Raw genomic sequence first — 14,963 nt, 5'->3', positions numbered from 1 at the left:
ATTTGATCTAACCCATATCAAAAACTATCTAACCCTAATTCATCGTAACATCTAGTTCAAAAAACCGTATTTTGTTCGGAATTTTTGTATAGAGAATTCATATAGGCTGTATACCTTAAATACGAAGAGATAACATTAGACAGTATGATATGATAAGAACCAATATGGGTTATCTCATTAGTCAATTGCTCAACGATAGTCGACAACCATTTGATCAATGAACATTCTTTATTAAAATGCTTATGCTGGATACTTATGTATTGGTTTTTCATTGAAATCTCTACAGATCATATTCACTGTAGGACAAAATTTGCCTGAGTATTTCATATAACCACCGTTAAACAACTGCTCTCTGTATCAGAATAAATATTTTCAAACATTGTCACTTTTATGCTCGACAATTTTATATCTTAAGTTTTAGCCAATTTTAATTCTCTGGTATTCTCGACAATTTTGTCGAAATTTTTAGTGTGGAACACTAAATCAATCTAATTTATTACAACATCATATTACACTTAGTATTGAAGAAATGAAATGATAAGTTCATTCTCCTGATATATTTTAGTTGCAGCAAGGTTGCAACTTCATTGAAATTCGAAATGTAGACTGTTTTCTGTCAGTTTAATCAACACAAACTAATATGTTCTCTGTGAAGCCTGGTGGTCCTGGGTTCGACCTTCGAGGAAGGGGTCATCGGTTGTCCTATTATGTTGTTGCATGATTATCTAACTAAAGTTTGTCCTTGATATAAACTGTTTTAGTATAACAGTCGTTTATCTATTTTAAATCATATAGTATTCTATTTATATTCATTCATACATTAAATATCATATTAAGGAGCCATTTGGAGAGATGCTCTTGCCTACCAACTGTAACTATTCACAAATTTTGTAAATCTAAAAATTAACTGTTTAAGACATTTACTACTCTAATAACTTATAAATAGTTTAATAATTAAAATTAAATTTACCAAGCATGACCGTTCATTTTAAGAGGTAGTCAATATAATAGTATTCCTTTTTTTTCTCTCTCTCGAATGTTTTACCATTAATTTAGATCTCGTGATCGTCGAAGTTTTGATTTTGTAAAAGCCTTAACAAAATCGGGAATTACTAACATTCATAATCGTAATAATAATAATAATAGTAATGATGATGTAATAATCAATGAAGAATCATCTTTAGATCATTGTAAAGAAACTTTAAAGAGAAAAATGACTACCAATCTTATATCATCATCATCAGCAGCAGCAACAACAACATCTTCATGTTTATCTAAAGGTATACATATTAAAAAACCATTAAATGCATTTATGCTATTTATGAAAGAAATGCGTTCACGTGTACAAGAAGAATGTACCTTAAAAGAATCTGCTGCAATTAATCAAGTATTAGGTAAAAAATGGCATGAATTAACAAGAGAAGAACAAACAAAATATTATGAAATGGCTAGACATGAAAAAGAATTACATCAACAATTATATCCAAATTGGTCAGCACGTGATAATTATGCATATCATGCTAGACGTCGTAAACGTCGACGACAATTATTTCATAAACATGGTTTACATATTCGTGGAACACGTCATATGAATAAATCAATAATGAATACACGTTTATATGAAAAATCATCATCATCATCATTATTATTATTGAATGATTCAACTATTATGATGGATAAATCTAAAGTAAACACTTCATTGGATAAATGGAATGGATATAAATCATTTCCATTAGATATTGGTAGTAATCAACAAAAACGTAATTCATGTATTCCTGATCATTCTGTAAATAATAAAACTCATTCAAATGATTCATTATCTTCAATGATAATAAATGGTTCAAAAATACAAACTGATCATTTATCAGATGATATTGTTAATTGTCATCATCAACGCCATCATCATCATAGTAGTAGTAGTGGTAGTAAATGCTCTTCTCCACATCTTCCTTCATCTATACATCCTGTTACTACTATTTCAGAATTCTCATCTAATTATCAACAAAGCCCTTTAACATCAAATTCACCATTGTGTAGAAAACAAAATCAATCGTTTACAGCACCATCCATCTCATCACCGTCATCATCATCGTTGGTGTCCACCACCACCACCACCACCACCACCACCTCATCATCATTATCATCATCTTCTTTGTCATCATCATTAACATTATCTAAACAAATTACTTCTAATCTCACTAAACTAGATCCTATTACAACTATAAAGGAAGAAGATGGTTGTAATTTCTTAGGTGAAGTAAAACAGCATGTAAAATCAATGAATGTAAATTCTATCGATTATAAAACATTTATGAATAGTGTTGATGATGAAAATAATAATAATAATATTGTTAAGAATGATCGATATGTTGCTGAATACTCTGTAAAAAATGATTACAATGAATCCAAGATAACAATGAGTAATATTGGTCATCAATATCGTTCCAATATTGATTTAGGTTATTGTTTATTTCCTCATGTCCCTACCGTTAATATGAATAATGGTAATAATGAATCAGATAAATTTCGAACTATACGGGATTTCAATAGGAAATCTAAACTTAACTTAAATTCAAATAGGAATACAGCTTTAACTGCTAATATTGTAGCTACACCTAACATCAATACTACATCTTCTATTTCATCAACTACATTCTGTAATCGAGATCGTGAATTAAATAAATTATACAATGAATCTACGAATTTAATCCCGAATGAATATGCTTATCATACTAATAACAATAATAATAATCATGATGTATCAAATTTATTTCATCATTCCACAGGTTATCCATTTTTACATTCTGATATAAATGTTAAACGTGACACATCATCTGCATTCTATCCTTCTTCTCTGTCATCTGCATTGAATGATAACAAATCAATACATTCTAAAGATCATTCGTTTTTATCCCCTAGATTCACCGGGATGATTAATTTATCATCATCGTCATCATCAGTAGACAGTGAAAATAGACATCCATCACATTCAATAACACCGATTGGTTATCAGTCCGGTTATAGATATTCTTCTCATTTAGATCATTTATCCTATTCATCAATGTCTTCTAATCACTTTCCAACTTTTCCTGGTTCATTACCTTCACATTTGATGTCTACTTTCGGTCTTAACGGTGGTGGTGGTGGTGGTAATAAGCATCATAATTCTTCAAGATGTATGACTGATCTATTACTATCATCATCGACATCAGATAGTCATGTCAAAACAATTACAAAAAATAATCATTCATCTCATTCAACCGTGTCAACTACTGTGGTGGCGGTGGCTGCCGCTGCAGCAGCGGTAGCTATGACTGCAAGTGAACTGTCCGGTGGAAATTTGAAAAAATGTCGTGCTAGATTTGGTTTGGAACATCAGAATATGTGGTGTAAACCGTGTCGGTAGGTTTTTTGTTCTATATCCGGTTTCGTTTTTGTTCTGTTCGTAAGGCTCAACATATACATTCGGTAATCAAATAATTTTCAACACCACATATATTTATATAGAATGGATAAAATGTGGCTAACAGTTGAACTTAAGACGCACGTTTCGTCCTATGTGGGACTGCTCAGCTGGATGTACCTGCAATTAAGGTAGATCGAAATTCAGTCTCAAAATATCAACAACAGGATAATCCAAACCAATACAAATTAGATTAAAACTTATACTCGTTGCACCAATGATAAACTATCTGTACTCAGTAGCTAAGTGGATAATTCGCTAGTCTCTGAAGCAAACGGTACTAGGTCCGAGTCCCACTGTGAACATCAACACGAATCTAGGTACATCCAGTTTACGAGTCTAAAATTGATCAAGACACACGTTGTCTACTCCACTGCTAGCTATGTTCCGCCGTTTTTCTTTTTTTTTATTACATAAATGTGCATCATAAAGGCTATATTGAGGCATTCCGCACAGGATGTACATATGCCAACTAAGACTGATCAAATTTCAGTCGAAATATATCAACAACAGGATAATCCAAACCATTACAAACCGGAAATATTTGTTTGGTTTAGTATGGATTTTTTAAATTATTTTCAAAAATTTGTTATGCTCGGTCGTCGCTGATTGCTGTACCGGGAAAAAAACGCTGATCACTTATACTCGGAACGATCGACCACGGCAATTCCCGCGACGCGAAAGTAAGAACACAAAGACTGGTATAAGTGAAGATTTATCAACCCCAAAACACTATGACGACGACGAATCAATCTCGTCTAAAATACACTGGTTTATATATTGATTGTACACCCATTTTTGATTAATAATTAAGATTAGATCACATACTCAGTTATAACAAATCACTTACTGAGCATAGTTCATGTCAACTGAATACAAGAATATCGTATATTCTACAGAAGAAAATATCATACTGGGAAAACAATCAAATACTACACTGAATGATCCTGACGTTGAATCAAAACGGATGTTGAATGCTGAATAAGACTCATCATGAGTAATTCAGTCGAATATTGTCTTTTCTTTCCATCATATCAAGCAATAATTAATCTACTGGGTAAAACTTGGGTCCTAACACAGTTTTCACAAAACCTAATATAACTTCTTGATCAACTATAGATTCATGTTTAGCCTTCCATATCAAATGTAGTGTTCCAGAGTGTGAACCCATGATTCACTTAGCAATTTCAAGAAATTGACTTTAAAACAGTATGCTATTCAAAATTTACCCAGTAACACATCGTTATATACTTTACAATTGTTTAGTTTCACAATTTAAAATTCCTAACAAGTTCTGATTGAATAATCTACTCTTTAGTACACTACTAATGATATACTACAAATGCTACAGTAAAACAGTTTGAATTTTTTTAAAGATAACACTTTCCTCATCTAAATTTACAGGGGTTGAACTTCTACCGGGAGGTTCACTTGTTGACTTAGAATATGCAGATGACATAGTTTTATTTGGTGAAGACGCTGACAAAATGCAGAGTCTTCTGACCACTCTAAGCAACAATGCAAGCATGTTCGAGATGCGATTCTCTCCCTCGAAATGCAAAATGTTGCTTCAGGATTGGGTTACATCGACACCCGAACTAGTGATAGGGAGTGAAGTAATTGAGCGTGTCGACCGCTTCACTTATCTTGTAAGTCTCATCAGCCCTTGTGGTCTGGTGTGTGACGAAATCTCAGCACGGATACAGAAGGCTCGACTAGCTTTTACCAACTTGCGTCATTTATGGTGTAGGCGAGATATCCGTCTATCAACCAAAGGACGTGTTTACTGCGCAGCAGTTCGTTCCGTCCTACTTTATGGCAGTGAAACATGGCCGGTAAGAGTAGAGGATATTCGTAGGCTACTAGTATTTGATCATAGGTGTCTTCGAAACATTGCTTGTATATCCTGGGACCATCGAGTAAGTAACACAGTTGTTAGAAAACGAGTACTAGGTAAGGATGGCAAATCAATTGATGAAGTAGTGAAACTTCATCAGTTGAGATGGCTGGGACACGTGTTACGTATGCCCAACGACCGACTGCCTCGACGTGCTATGTTCAGTGGTATAGGAGTAGGTTGGAAGAAAGCTAGGGGCGGCCAAACCAAAACATGGCACAAGTCCATGAAGTCACTGACAAGTGAACTGAGTCATGTTGGTAGGTGTAGACTATCTGGTTGGGGACCGCGAGATGATAGCAACCGATGGTTAGAGACCTTGAATGACATGGCTCAAAATCGTTTGCAATGGTGCATGTGCATCCACTCTTTGTGTTCTCCCAAATTCCAATCTTCTGAATTCTTCATGTCCCCTTATTTTTTCTCTTTCCAAATTTATTTCACTGTATTATACTCTTCAAATAACATCTCCAAACCCTAATTTTCCCGATTACTGCTTATACTCTTATTACCTCTACCACTATGGGATTTGAATCGACCACTGCATCTCTGTGCTAACGTGGTGTGGCAACTCGAATTGATGTACGTACGTACGAAGTTCTACGTTGTTACTGACTCTCTAATCCAATAGAAATTTTATTGTGTAGCTCAAATCATTTATTTTCTTACGAGACGAATGAATGAAGTAATTTAATTCACAGTATGAAGCAACGAGTTAACATAAATCTTAACTATATATGGATGGTATTATTTATAAGTAGTACATCAGTAGTAGTGAAGAATAATAATTAGAAAAAAAGAAGAGAGAAAATGTGGGGAAAGATTATATGTAGGTCTGAAGTAATAGAGCATTAGGCTCTGAATAAATTAAACTGATCATAAAAGCTATTACATGTACCATGTGATAGCTAACAATAGTTCATACAAAAAGTATGTAGAATAGGTTTGACGTATTAACTTCACATGTTTATCATAGTTTGATGAAAAATATTAAATGAATAATGGCCTCCAAATGCCCTGGTACGGCTGAGAGTGGGGAGAGTTAGTTATCCCTCTTGAAATGCTCTCATGTGGCCACGTGCATACATTCACTGCATGGGAAGTCCTACTCACTGCCTTCTCGCACCAGGGGTATTGCTCACGAAATTGAGAAGACCAAAACTGAATGTCCGGCGCTTTAACCGGATTGGTGGACACGGAAAGTCTACATAGGGGAGTTGGCGAACCCTGATTCCAAAATAATGGTGTACATGAGCTCCAAAATCTTGAGAGAACAAATGGCTTGTGAAACAATCGTTGGTCACTGGCTTCTGTGAAACTGCGGTTCCTTACATTGCTCCACTGCCTTGTGGATCAGACCTTTAGGTCGAAGGCTCCAGGTGTGGCCCCCTATGCACCAATGATTAGTACTAAATGATTGTAATATTTAACTTTCAAGCTTTGAGTTATTGATTCGAATCTTGCTTTAGGTACTTCAGCTTAACCATTCGAATTGTATTCACTAATTGTATTTCATTCACTCGATCAAAATTGATTGTACTATATTAAGCATTTTACTATTTATTTATTTTTAGTCGTAAAAAAAAGTGTATACGTTTTATTTCGGAAGCGGAACCAGAAGAATTTTCTAACGGAACAACAACATCACAACAACCACAAACAGGAACTCATCATTCATCAACTCATCATCTTGCTAGGCAAAGATTAGCTAATTTTATAGATCCATTTATACGTCCTGCGCATTCATCTCAGTCAAATATTTCTAGCCAATCATCGAAATTTCATACATTTCCTTCAAGTTTCTTATGTTCATCAATAAATTTTAATAATAATGTAACAAATGAACATACATTAACATCATCATCATCATCATTAGCTGATTTCAGTTTACGCTTAAACCAACCACATCATGCAATTGCAGGCTGTTATACCGGTAAATCTTCAGCATTTATAAGTCCTTCACTTTCATCTCGTTCAAATCATCCAATGTTAGATCTAGCAACATCACCATTTCCATTGAAAAATTCATATCATCATTCGAATAATTCAACAAGTGAAGAGTTAAATTTTAAGCTAACATCATCATCCCCACGAACACCATCATCGTTATCATCGTCATCATCATCATCAGTGTTGTTTTCACCATCTCGATTAAATTCACATACCATTGGTCAATGTTTATCCAATTGTAATGAATCTAGACTACCGACTACCGCTAACAACAATACCGAATTTGCTTTTAATAAACCGAATTCTATTGACATGTGGAATAATAATACTACTACGAATAATAATGGTATGAATACATTTTATCCTAATTGGTCTCATGATTCATCAGCTTTTAAATTATCCACAACATCATCATGTGTTGATGTTTCAACAATCAGTATGACAATATCATCATCAGTATGTTCCCAGTTGAATACACACAATTTAATTGATTCCACTAGTCGATCAAATAGTCATAGTCGGTTACGTGAATCAAATCAATCTGACAAATGTAATATCAATACTAGTACTACTAATACTACCACTACTACTACTATCACAGGTGATAGAAATCATTTTAATTCAAACCAATCTAAATTATCATCCAATGAAGCTAATCGGTTCGTTAATCAATCATTGTCATCATTAACAGACAATTCAGTTGCTTCAAAAATAAACCCGACCAATTTACAAAATGATTCAAATTGTTCAATGCCTTATTCTAATGTAGTGTCATTTGCCCTTTGCTCCTCTCTTACCTCTTCAAATGTAGAAATATCCAATACAAAGCCAATTAATATGAATTCGTTTATTGGTACTCATTCATTGGAATGTTCTTCCACTTCTTCTTCTTCTTCCTCGTCGTCGTCATTGTCCAACACATTACCATCTACAGTATTATCATTATCGTCTCCAATAAAAACTATATCCGATGAATATTCAGAAAGAAATCCCAATGAACCACCGCCATCTAAACGAATTTGTTGTAATTCACCAGCATCATTATTAAAATTATCTAATATTGAATCTGTAGTGTGTTGTGTGTCAAGTCCACTTGTTTCTATGAATAATGATGTAACCAATTTCACTAATATAAATAATTTAGACAGTTCTGTATTGCAAGATCATTTAGCTGTATCCAATTCTACTACTACTAATACGACTACTACTACTACTACTACTGCCGTTACTACTGTTAAAACTACCACAACAACAAGTTGTAAATATACAGAATCGGTTCGATTCGGCGTAGCTGATTTCATGGGACTAAATGATGATGATAATAATCATAATCATAATAATGATAATGTTGATATTATTTCAGTTGTGGATAATATTGATCATGATTGCCTTTAGTTATCCTTCACTTTGTAATTATTTATTAATAAGTAAGCTTAGGCTATAAACAAAAAACAAACAAACAAACAGTTCAGTCAACACCATCAACGACCACACACACACACACAAATAAACAAATCCCACATTGATTATGATCATTATGGTCATGTTGATTTTGTGGTTAAACTTGTATTTTTTTCATTATTGTTTATTTTATCACTTCTTTTCATTATACACTGTTTTCCTATTCTTTTATTTATATGTATGTATGTATGAGTGTGTATGTGTATGTGTGTGTGTGTGTGTGTAAGTTTCTAATGTACTAACTAATGATGATTTCTTCGAGATAAATTGTTTTCTTGTATTTCAATGCCTATCATTGAACACCATGATCATCATCATCATCATCATCGTCCTCATTATTGTTGCTGTTGTTGTTGTTGTTGTCGTACTTTATCTTCACTGTCATCACGATCTAGGACGTACACTATATTATATATAGATTACAGAAATGTACTAATTTATTCCATTAGTTTAATATGAATTATTATTATTTTATTTTTATCATGATTCATGTATAAATTCCTTTTTGATATTCCATGATATTTGTTTACTTTTCTTTCAGTATAGAGTTTTTAAAAAGCAACTATTCATTCATTCGCTTGTTGATATTCAGCCTTTCTTCTTCTTCTTCTTCTTCTTCTTCTTCTTCTTCTTCTTCTTCTTCGTCTTCGCGTTTGTTCCCCTTCCTTTATATTGAACAACTTATCATTTTACATTATTATATGTTGTTCAACCAATCAATCAATCGGAGATTCACCAAACATAAAATAATAAACTAACTGATTAGTAAGTCGTTAAGTGAACTTTTTACAATCTATGGCAGCTCTATTCTCATATTCTTATGGTTATTTTCATTGTTTGCTGTGTCTTATTATTGTTTTGCTCGTACTTTTTTTTAAAAAAGAAGAAAGAAAGACAAGAACAGTTGAAAAATGTTATTAAACTGATTATTGTGTGTGTGTGTGCGTGTGCGTTTATGAGGGACATGGGCACTTTGTTACGATCTAGTTTCTATTTGAGACAAATGAATGTTTGTGTAATTGTTCATTCTCTTTTATTACTATCTTAAACGTGTACACCTTTCCCTTGTGAGCACACACACACACACACACTCTCTCTTTATGTGTGTATATGTATGTAGGTGTATTTTATTTGAACAAACCAAATATTGTATAAATTGTATCATAATAGTAATATTTATTAATACCTATGCATATTGTTTACTTGTAACAATTGATAGTAGCCATTTGTTTACAACAGCAACAGCAACAACAAAGAGAAGAACACTCTCCTTTTACCTGTCTTGATATTTTCGTTTTGCTATATCGAAGTTTTCATATTATTATTATTATTATTATTATTATTATTATTATTATTATTATTATTACTCTGTGTACTTGTTTGTTTATGTAGGTACATATGGGTTGTACTATTGTTCATCATGACTTTTCCTCACCACCGTTATCATGATCACTATCGTTACAACTTTCTATTTCTTCTCTTGAATTCTTTATATTTATTGTATTTATCTGTGAAATGCTCTAGTTTATTTGTTATATGGATGTATGAATTAGTTAGTTAGAAATTCTTACGACGACAACGACGACGATCACTACCACCACCACCATCATCATCATCATTAACTTTCATTTAATAACGTTTACATAATTAATCAGCTGATCAACTTGTTCAATCATGTTCTAATTTATTTACTTAAAAAGAGAAATTTCAAACAGAAGAATAATGTGACAAAGGAGTTTTGCTATGAGTATAATAATAACAATAACTATTATGAATTCCATTTAGACTACCATAACGCATGCATATTACTGGTATCAAGAGTACCAGTAATAGTATTAATATGACTGGAATAATTATTGTTGATTTCATGACATATCCATCAAACTTACACACACACACATCACCATCATCATCACCACCTTAATTTAACTCTATTTTCGATTCTTTCTTTTTCTCATTTCTCTCATTGTTCACGATGATGATGTTGATGATGATGGTGATGATCTTTTCAACTGTTCTATCATTTCTTCATAACAAATAATCAAGCTCACCCTGATGACACAAAAACACCAGATGATAAAGATACATATATATGAATTATATGATGCATTTGTCGTTTTCTTATCGTTGTTGTTTTTACTCATATTTGTCCTTTTTTCCAAGAAAAAAAAAAACGTAGTTCACAACTACTTCTTTGGTTTTCTTTACATCTCTATTGTCTGGAGAGGTATTCATATTCAGAGTATACACTCACTCACATACACATACACACATTATCTGTTTATTACATTCATTTGTATACATACACTCACAACATTTGATGTGTGTTATATTTCATGAGATTATAATGAAATAACTTGAGAAAAGGTGGACCAATGTTCGCTTTATTCATTGTTGATCTTATTTTTATCCTTTTAACACAATAACTACGATTGATACTACTAATGCTATTCTCACTACTGACAATAGTAGTAAGTAATTTTTCTAGTAAGCAGCAACAGCGACTTTGATCATTATATATATATACCCCCGGAAAACAGGGTCACATGTTTTACGTACAGTGCATATACTTCAATAATTCTTACTGTTTTTTTCTCCTTCGAATTACACTTTTTTTACTTTTCTTCTTGATGTTTATCTCTTCCTGTGTTTTTGCCCCAATCTTTGTCAAGTATGTATGTATAATGGAGGTTCCAGATGAATATATTGATAATAATTATAATAATGATAATTATAAATAGTCTTTTTGATATTATTCTCTGTGATTCTTGGGTAAGGGGAAATTTCATGCCATTTCCTGCTAAGCACCTGTAATAATTTCGTGTATCAAAGTGATTTAAGGTTTCCTTTCAATTGATTATCATTTAAGTAGTATATATTTTTTGGTAGAAGTAATATCAGGTTTGAATAGATTGATGTTGAACATTTTTTTTCAAGGCTTAATTTATTGAGATAATAAAGGTTTAGTGTGAGTAGTGGTTACTTGTCTTAAATATCTACGCCTATTGATTTTCTTCGATAGACAAAACTCACCAGATCCAAAATAAATACATACTCTTACATAAGCACATATCGATAGCACTTCGATAAGCACATAAATACATACTGCTAGGCTTGAAGTGGCTACGAGTTCACTTAGTTTGCGAACGGAATAAAGACTTGTGACCAAAGACCAACAAACTAGCCATTCTATTGCGTCCAAGCCCCGCTAACTAGAGAGAGAGAGAGAAGTCGAAGTCTGAACGGGGAAGTATATTCCGCAAAACGCCAGAAAACGACCGATAACAACGGACACAAATCAAAACGTACATATACAGCACAAAACCGTCCTTGAGAAGCGTTACAAAAGAGCATATTAAAAGACACAACGGATCAATAGCATTTAAGATTCTCCCGAGTGGGAAATACGACATGAAGGTGAAAAGAGCGCTTTTGGCGCGAAAACAGAGAAATTCAAATTTTCTAAATAGAATTACAAAATTAGGTCCTTTTCCATGTGAGTTCTGGGGATCTAACGTCCCCAACACATACATACATGTATACAAGAAATGTAATAAAGTACACATGTATTCATTGGTATGTAACATCACGTTGTTGATCAATAAAGTTAATAAGTAAATTTGTACTTCAGTTAATACTGGAGACATTCAATTGATGAAACTTTCTATGGTGTTTGATTTAAGAATGGAGTATTAAGATAGGGTCGTAGATCAACAAAGTGGTTTTACTACATTCGATTAAAAAAACTGTACTTTACAATTATGAAAGACTTTGTAGATAGGTTTCATCTTGGTTATCATTCACAAACGAAAAACATCTGTTGATGAGTGTTGATAATTATAAAATTTAAATTTATGAGATTCGATTTCCTTTTGTCGTCAAATACTCACACATAATAATCATAACTTGGAGTAGCATAACATGACTATTACTGAACTATATTGAGATCTAAACTAACTATCTCTAGATTACCGGGAAATATATGCCATTCAATCAACTTCATAATTTTGGCAATATGAAAAGGGTTGTGGTTTACTGGATGTAAACGAACGTAGTTTTGAGAAAATCTTTGCGAAAAAAAGAATTTGCAAAACAGTTTGATTATTGTAGTTTCATAGTTTTGTCATAAATGTTTTGAATCTCCATAGAATCGATAGCATTAGGATCTTGAGATATTTAAACGACAAGTTTCGGATTGGACCAAACGCCCACTCTTATTCTTACTGCTAGCGATTATTAAGAGATTCTATAATCAGATAGTGTGAAGCGAAAAATCTAAGAGTATCTCATTACGAAACAGATTTTATCAAAATTTCTGTCGATACTACACTATACTAATCGTAAAAATGTATGCCGTTTATATTTATCTTGTCCTCAGTATTGATCTCATACAATCTTCGTAATCAATGATTGAAATAATGGATAACATGTTTCTTGGTCTGTTACAATGACATAAATGTATTCACTATTTGTTTCCCCTTAAATCTCCGGTTTGAACATTGTCTTATACGTTTTATTACAAGAGTTCACTTTCTTCTTCTAGAACCATATATACATATATATTCAGACAGACTTAGATATTCTGATTATCTGGTCTAAAACGACTGATGTCTATCAACGCGAGCAAGTGAGTCCACATTTACTTTGGGGACAAAATTGTAAATAGGTATGTTCACTACGGTATACACAACCTTCGTGATAACTAAGCTTGTAAACTGCATCCAGGTTACAAGCTCCTGTTTAAATGGTGACTTGAATATTCCGGAAAAACGTAATGAGGATAGCTATCCATGCAATCATAGAACTCCGAAGTTTACTATAGAAAGAGAGGCTTGAAAAGCCAGACCTCTTTACTCTGTCGTACTACAGATCAAGAATTGATATGACTTTGATCTATAGAATACTAAGAAGTAATTTTGGACCTGATATATCCCGTAATTTTTTACCTGCCAGATCGACACAACTCAGAGGACATACCTAGCGAATAGAAAAGACAAAAACAAACAAAATGCTCGTAGCTTACAGGTTTTCACAACGAGTCATCAATTCTTGTAACCTGTTACCCGAAAGAGTGGTGTCTACACCATCAATTGACTCATTCAAGAGAAGACTAGACACTCACAGTAGCATAATAGAAAAGAACTGACGGAAGTCTTAGGCCATCTGTCTCTATTACACAAATCAAATTACACAGACGTATATTTGTCATACAACTGCAAATACAGACGTACAGATTAAGTGAACGATTTCGTCGAAAAGAAAACTTTTTCTTAATAAGCCCTACATTTCTTAGGCATATTTCCCGTTCGAAGTGAGCTTAGGGAGGAGCGACCAGCAGTGTTATCAGGCTCAGGACTAAACCAAATTCATTTCTTTTGTAACCACTAAAATTACAGTCTCTTGTTCAAGTACGTTAAGCGAGCGTAGTTATCATGTTTAAGCTCATCTCGGGATCCTTCTGAAAACCTTTTGTTGACGTTTCATGTTTTAAGACCGTTAACATATAGAATAATATCTTAAATTCTCAATATGAATGTACAGTCAACATACCATAACAAAACTTCCGACTTTCGGGCTAATTGTTTCTTCTTTGTCTCGAGTTGTGGTTCTATGTGCAGATTTACAATTGTTCAATTAGCAGCTTCTTATTCGCTAACACAAAGTATGCAACAATCCTTGCGTGCAGAAAAAGTGACACAAATGTATACAACTTGGTGAAACTTGAATATGACACATATCGAGGGTTTTAATGAAAACCTCTGTCTAATGCAGGCCAGCCACTTGAAATAAATGTACCTGAGGCATTGTTGCAAAATGTATGCATCCTCTGTGGTGAATAATAATTTTACCCATGAGCGACTAGCCTCAGAAACACTCTGTTGTTCCGTGCTCTCTGTTTTCGTTTTAATTTCTCTAGTTGTAGATAATTATCATTAATTCGATCTGGCAGTAGAAACAATTAGTATCTGTGATTCGTCTTAATGTCATCCTTTCTGTTTAACACTAATGAGTATGTACTTACTCATATAAATGTTTATAGAGGAGCATAGGTTGCTCATCCTCATTTTCCAACCAACTGTGACCTGGATAATCCGTCCCAGTTGTTTCCAGCCGCTATTCACTCTTTTGGTATCTTCTTTCAACTCGGCGGAATGTGCTGTTTGGTCTTCTTCTTACCCCTTCCCCTTCAGT

General features: G+C 33.3%; 1 protein-coding gene across 1 annotated transcript in view; it reads left to right on the top strand.

The window, feature by feature from the left end:
* The window catches only part of MS3_00008350 (uncharacterized protein), a 141,083-nt gene extending 129,582 nt beyond the window's left edge, over positions 1-11,501 (top strand). Inside the window, exons 7-8 of the mRNA XM_051216712.1 lie at positions 1,057-3,402; positions 6,935-11,501. Of these exons, the coding sequence (XP_051065303.1) occupies positions 1,057-3,402; positions 6,935-8,705 (4,117 nt within the window). The 3' untranslated portion in view covers positions 8,706-11,501. The remainder of the gene's footprint in view (positions 1-1,056; positions 3,403-6,934) is intronic.
* The last annotated feature ends 3,462 nt before the right edge of the window (positions 11,502-14,963 follow it).

Source organism: Schistosoma haematobium, chromosome 6, assembly GCF_000699445.3.
Source record: "Schistosoma haematobium chromosome 6, whole genome shotgun sequence".
In the NCBI taxonomy this organism is placed as follows: domain Eukaryota; kingdom Metazoa; phylum Platyhelminthes; class Trematoda; order Strigeidida; family Schistosomatidae; genus Schistosoma; species Schistosoma haematobium.
The sequence above is the reverse complement of the archived record's forward strand: the minus strand, read 5'-3'. Positions and strand labels throughout refer to the sequence as shown.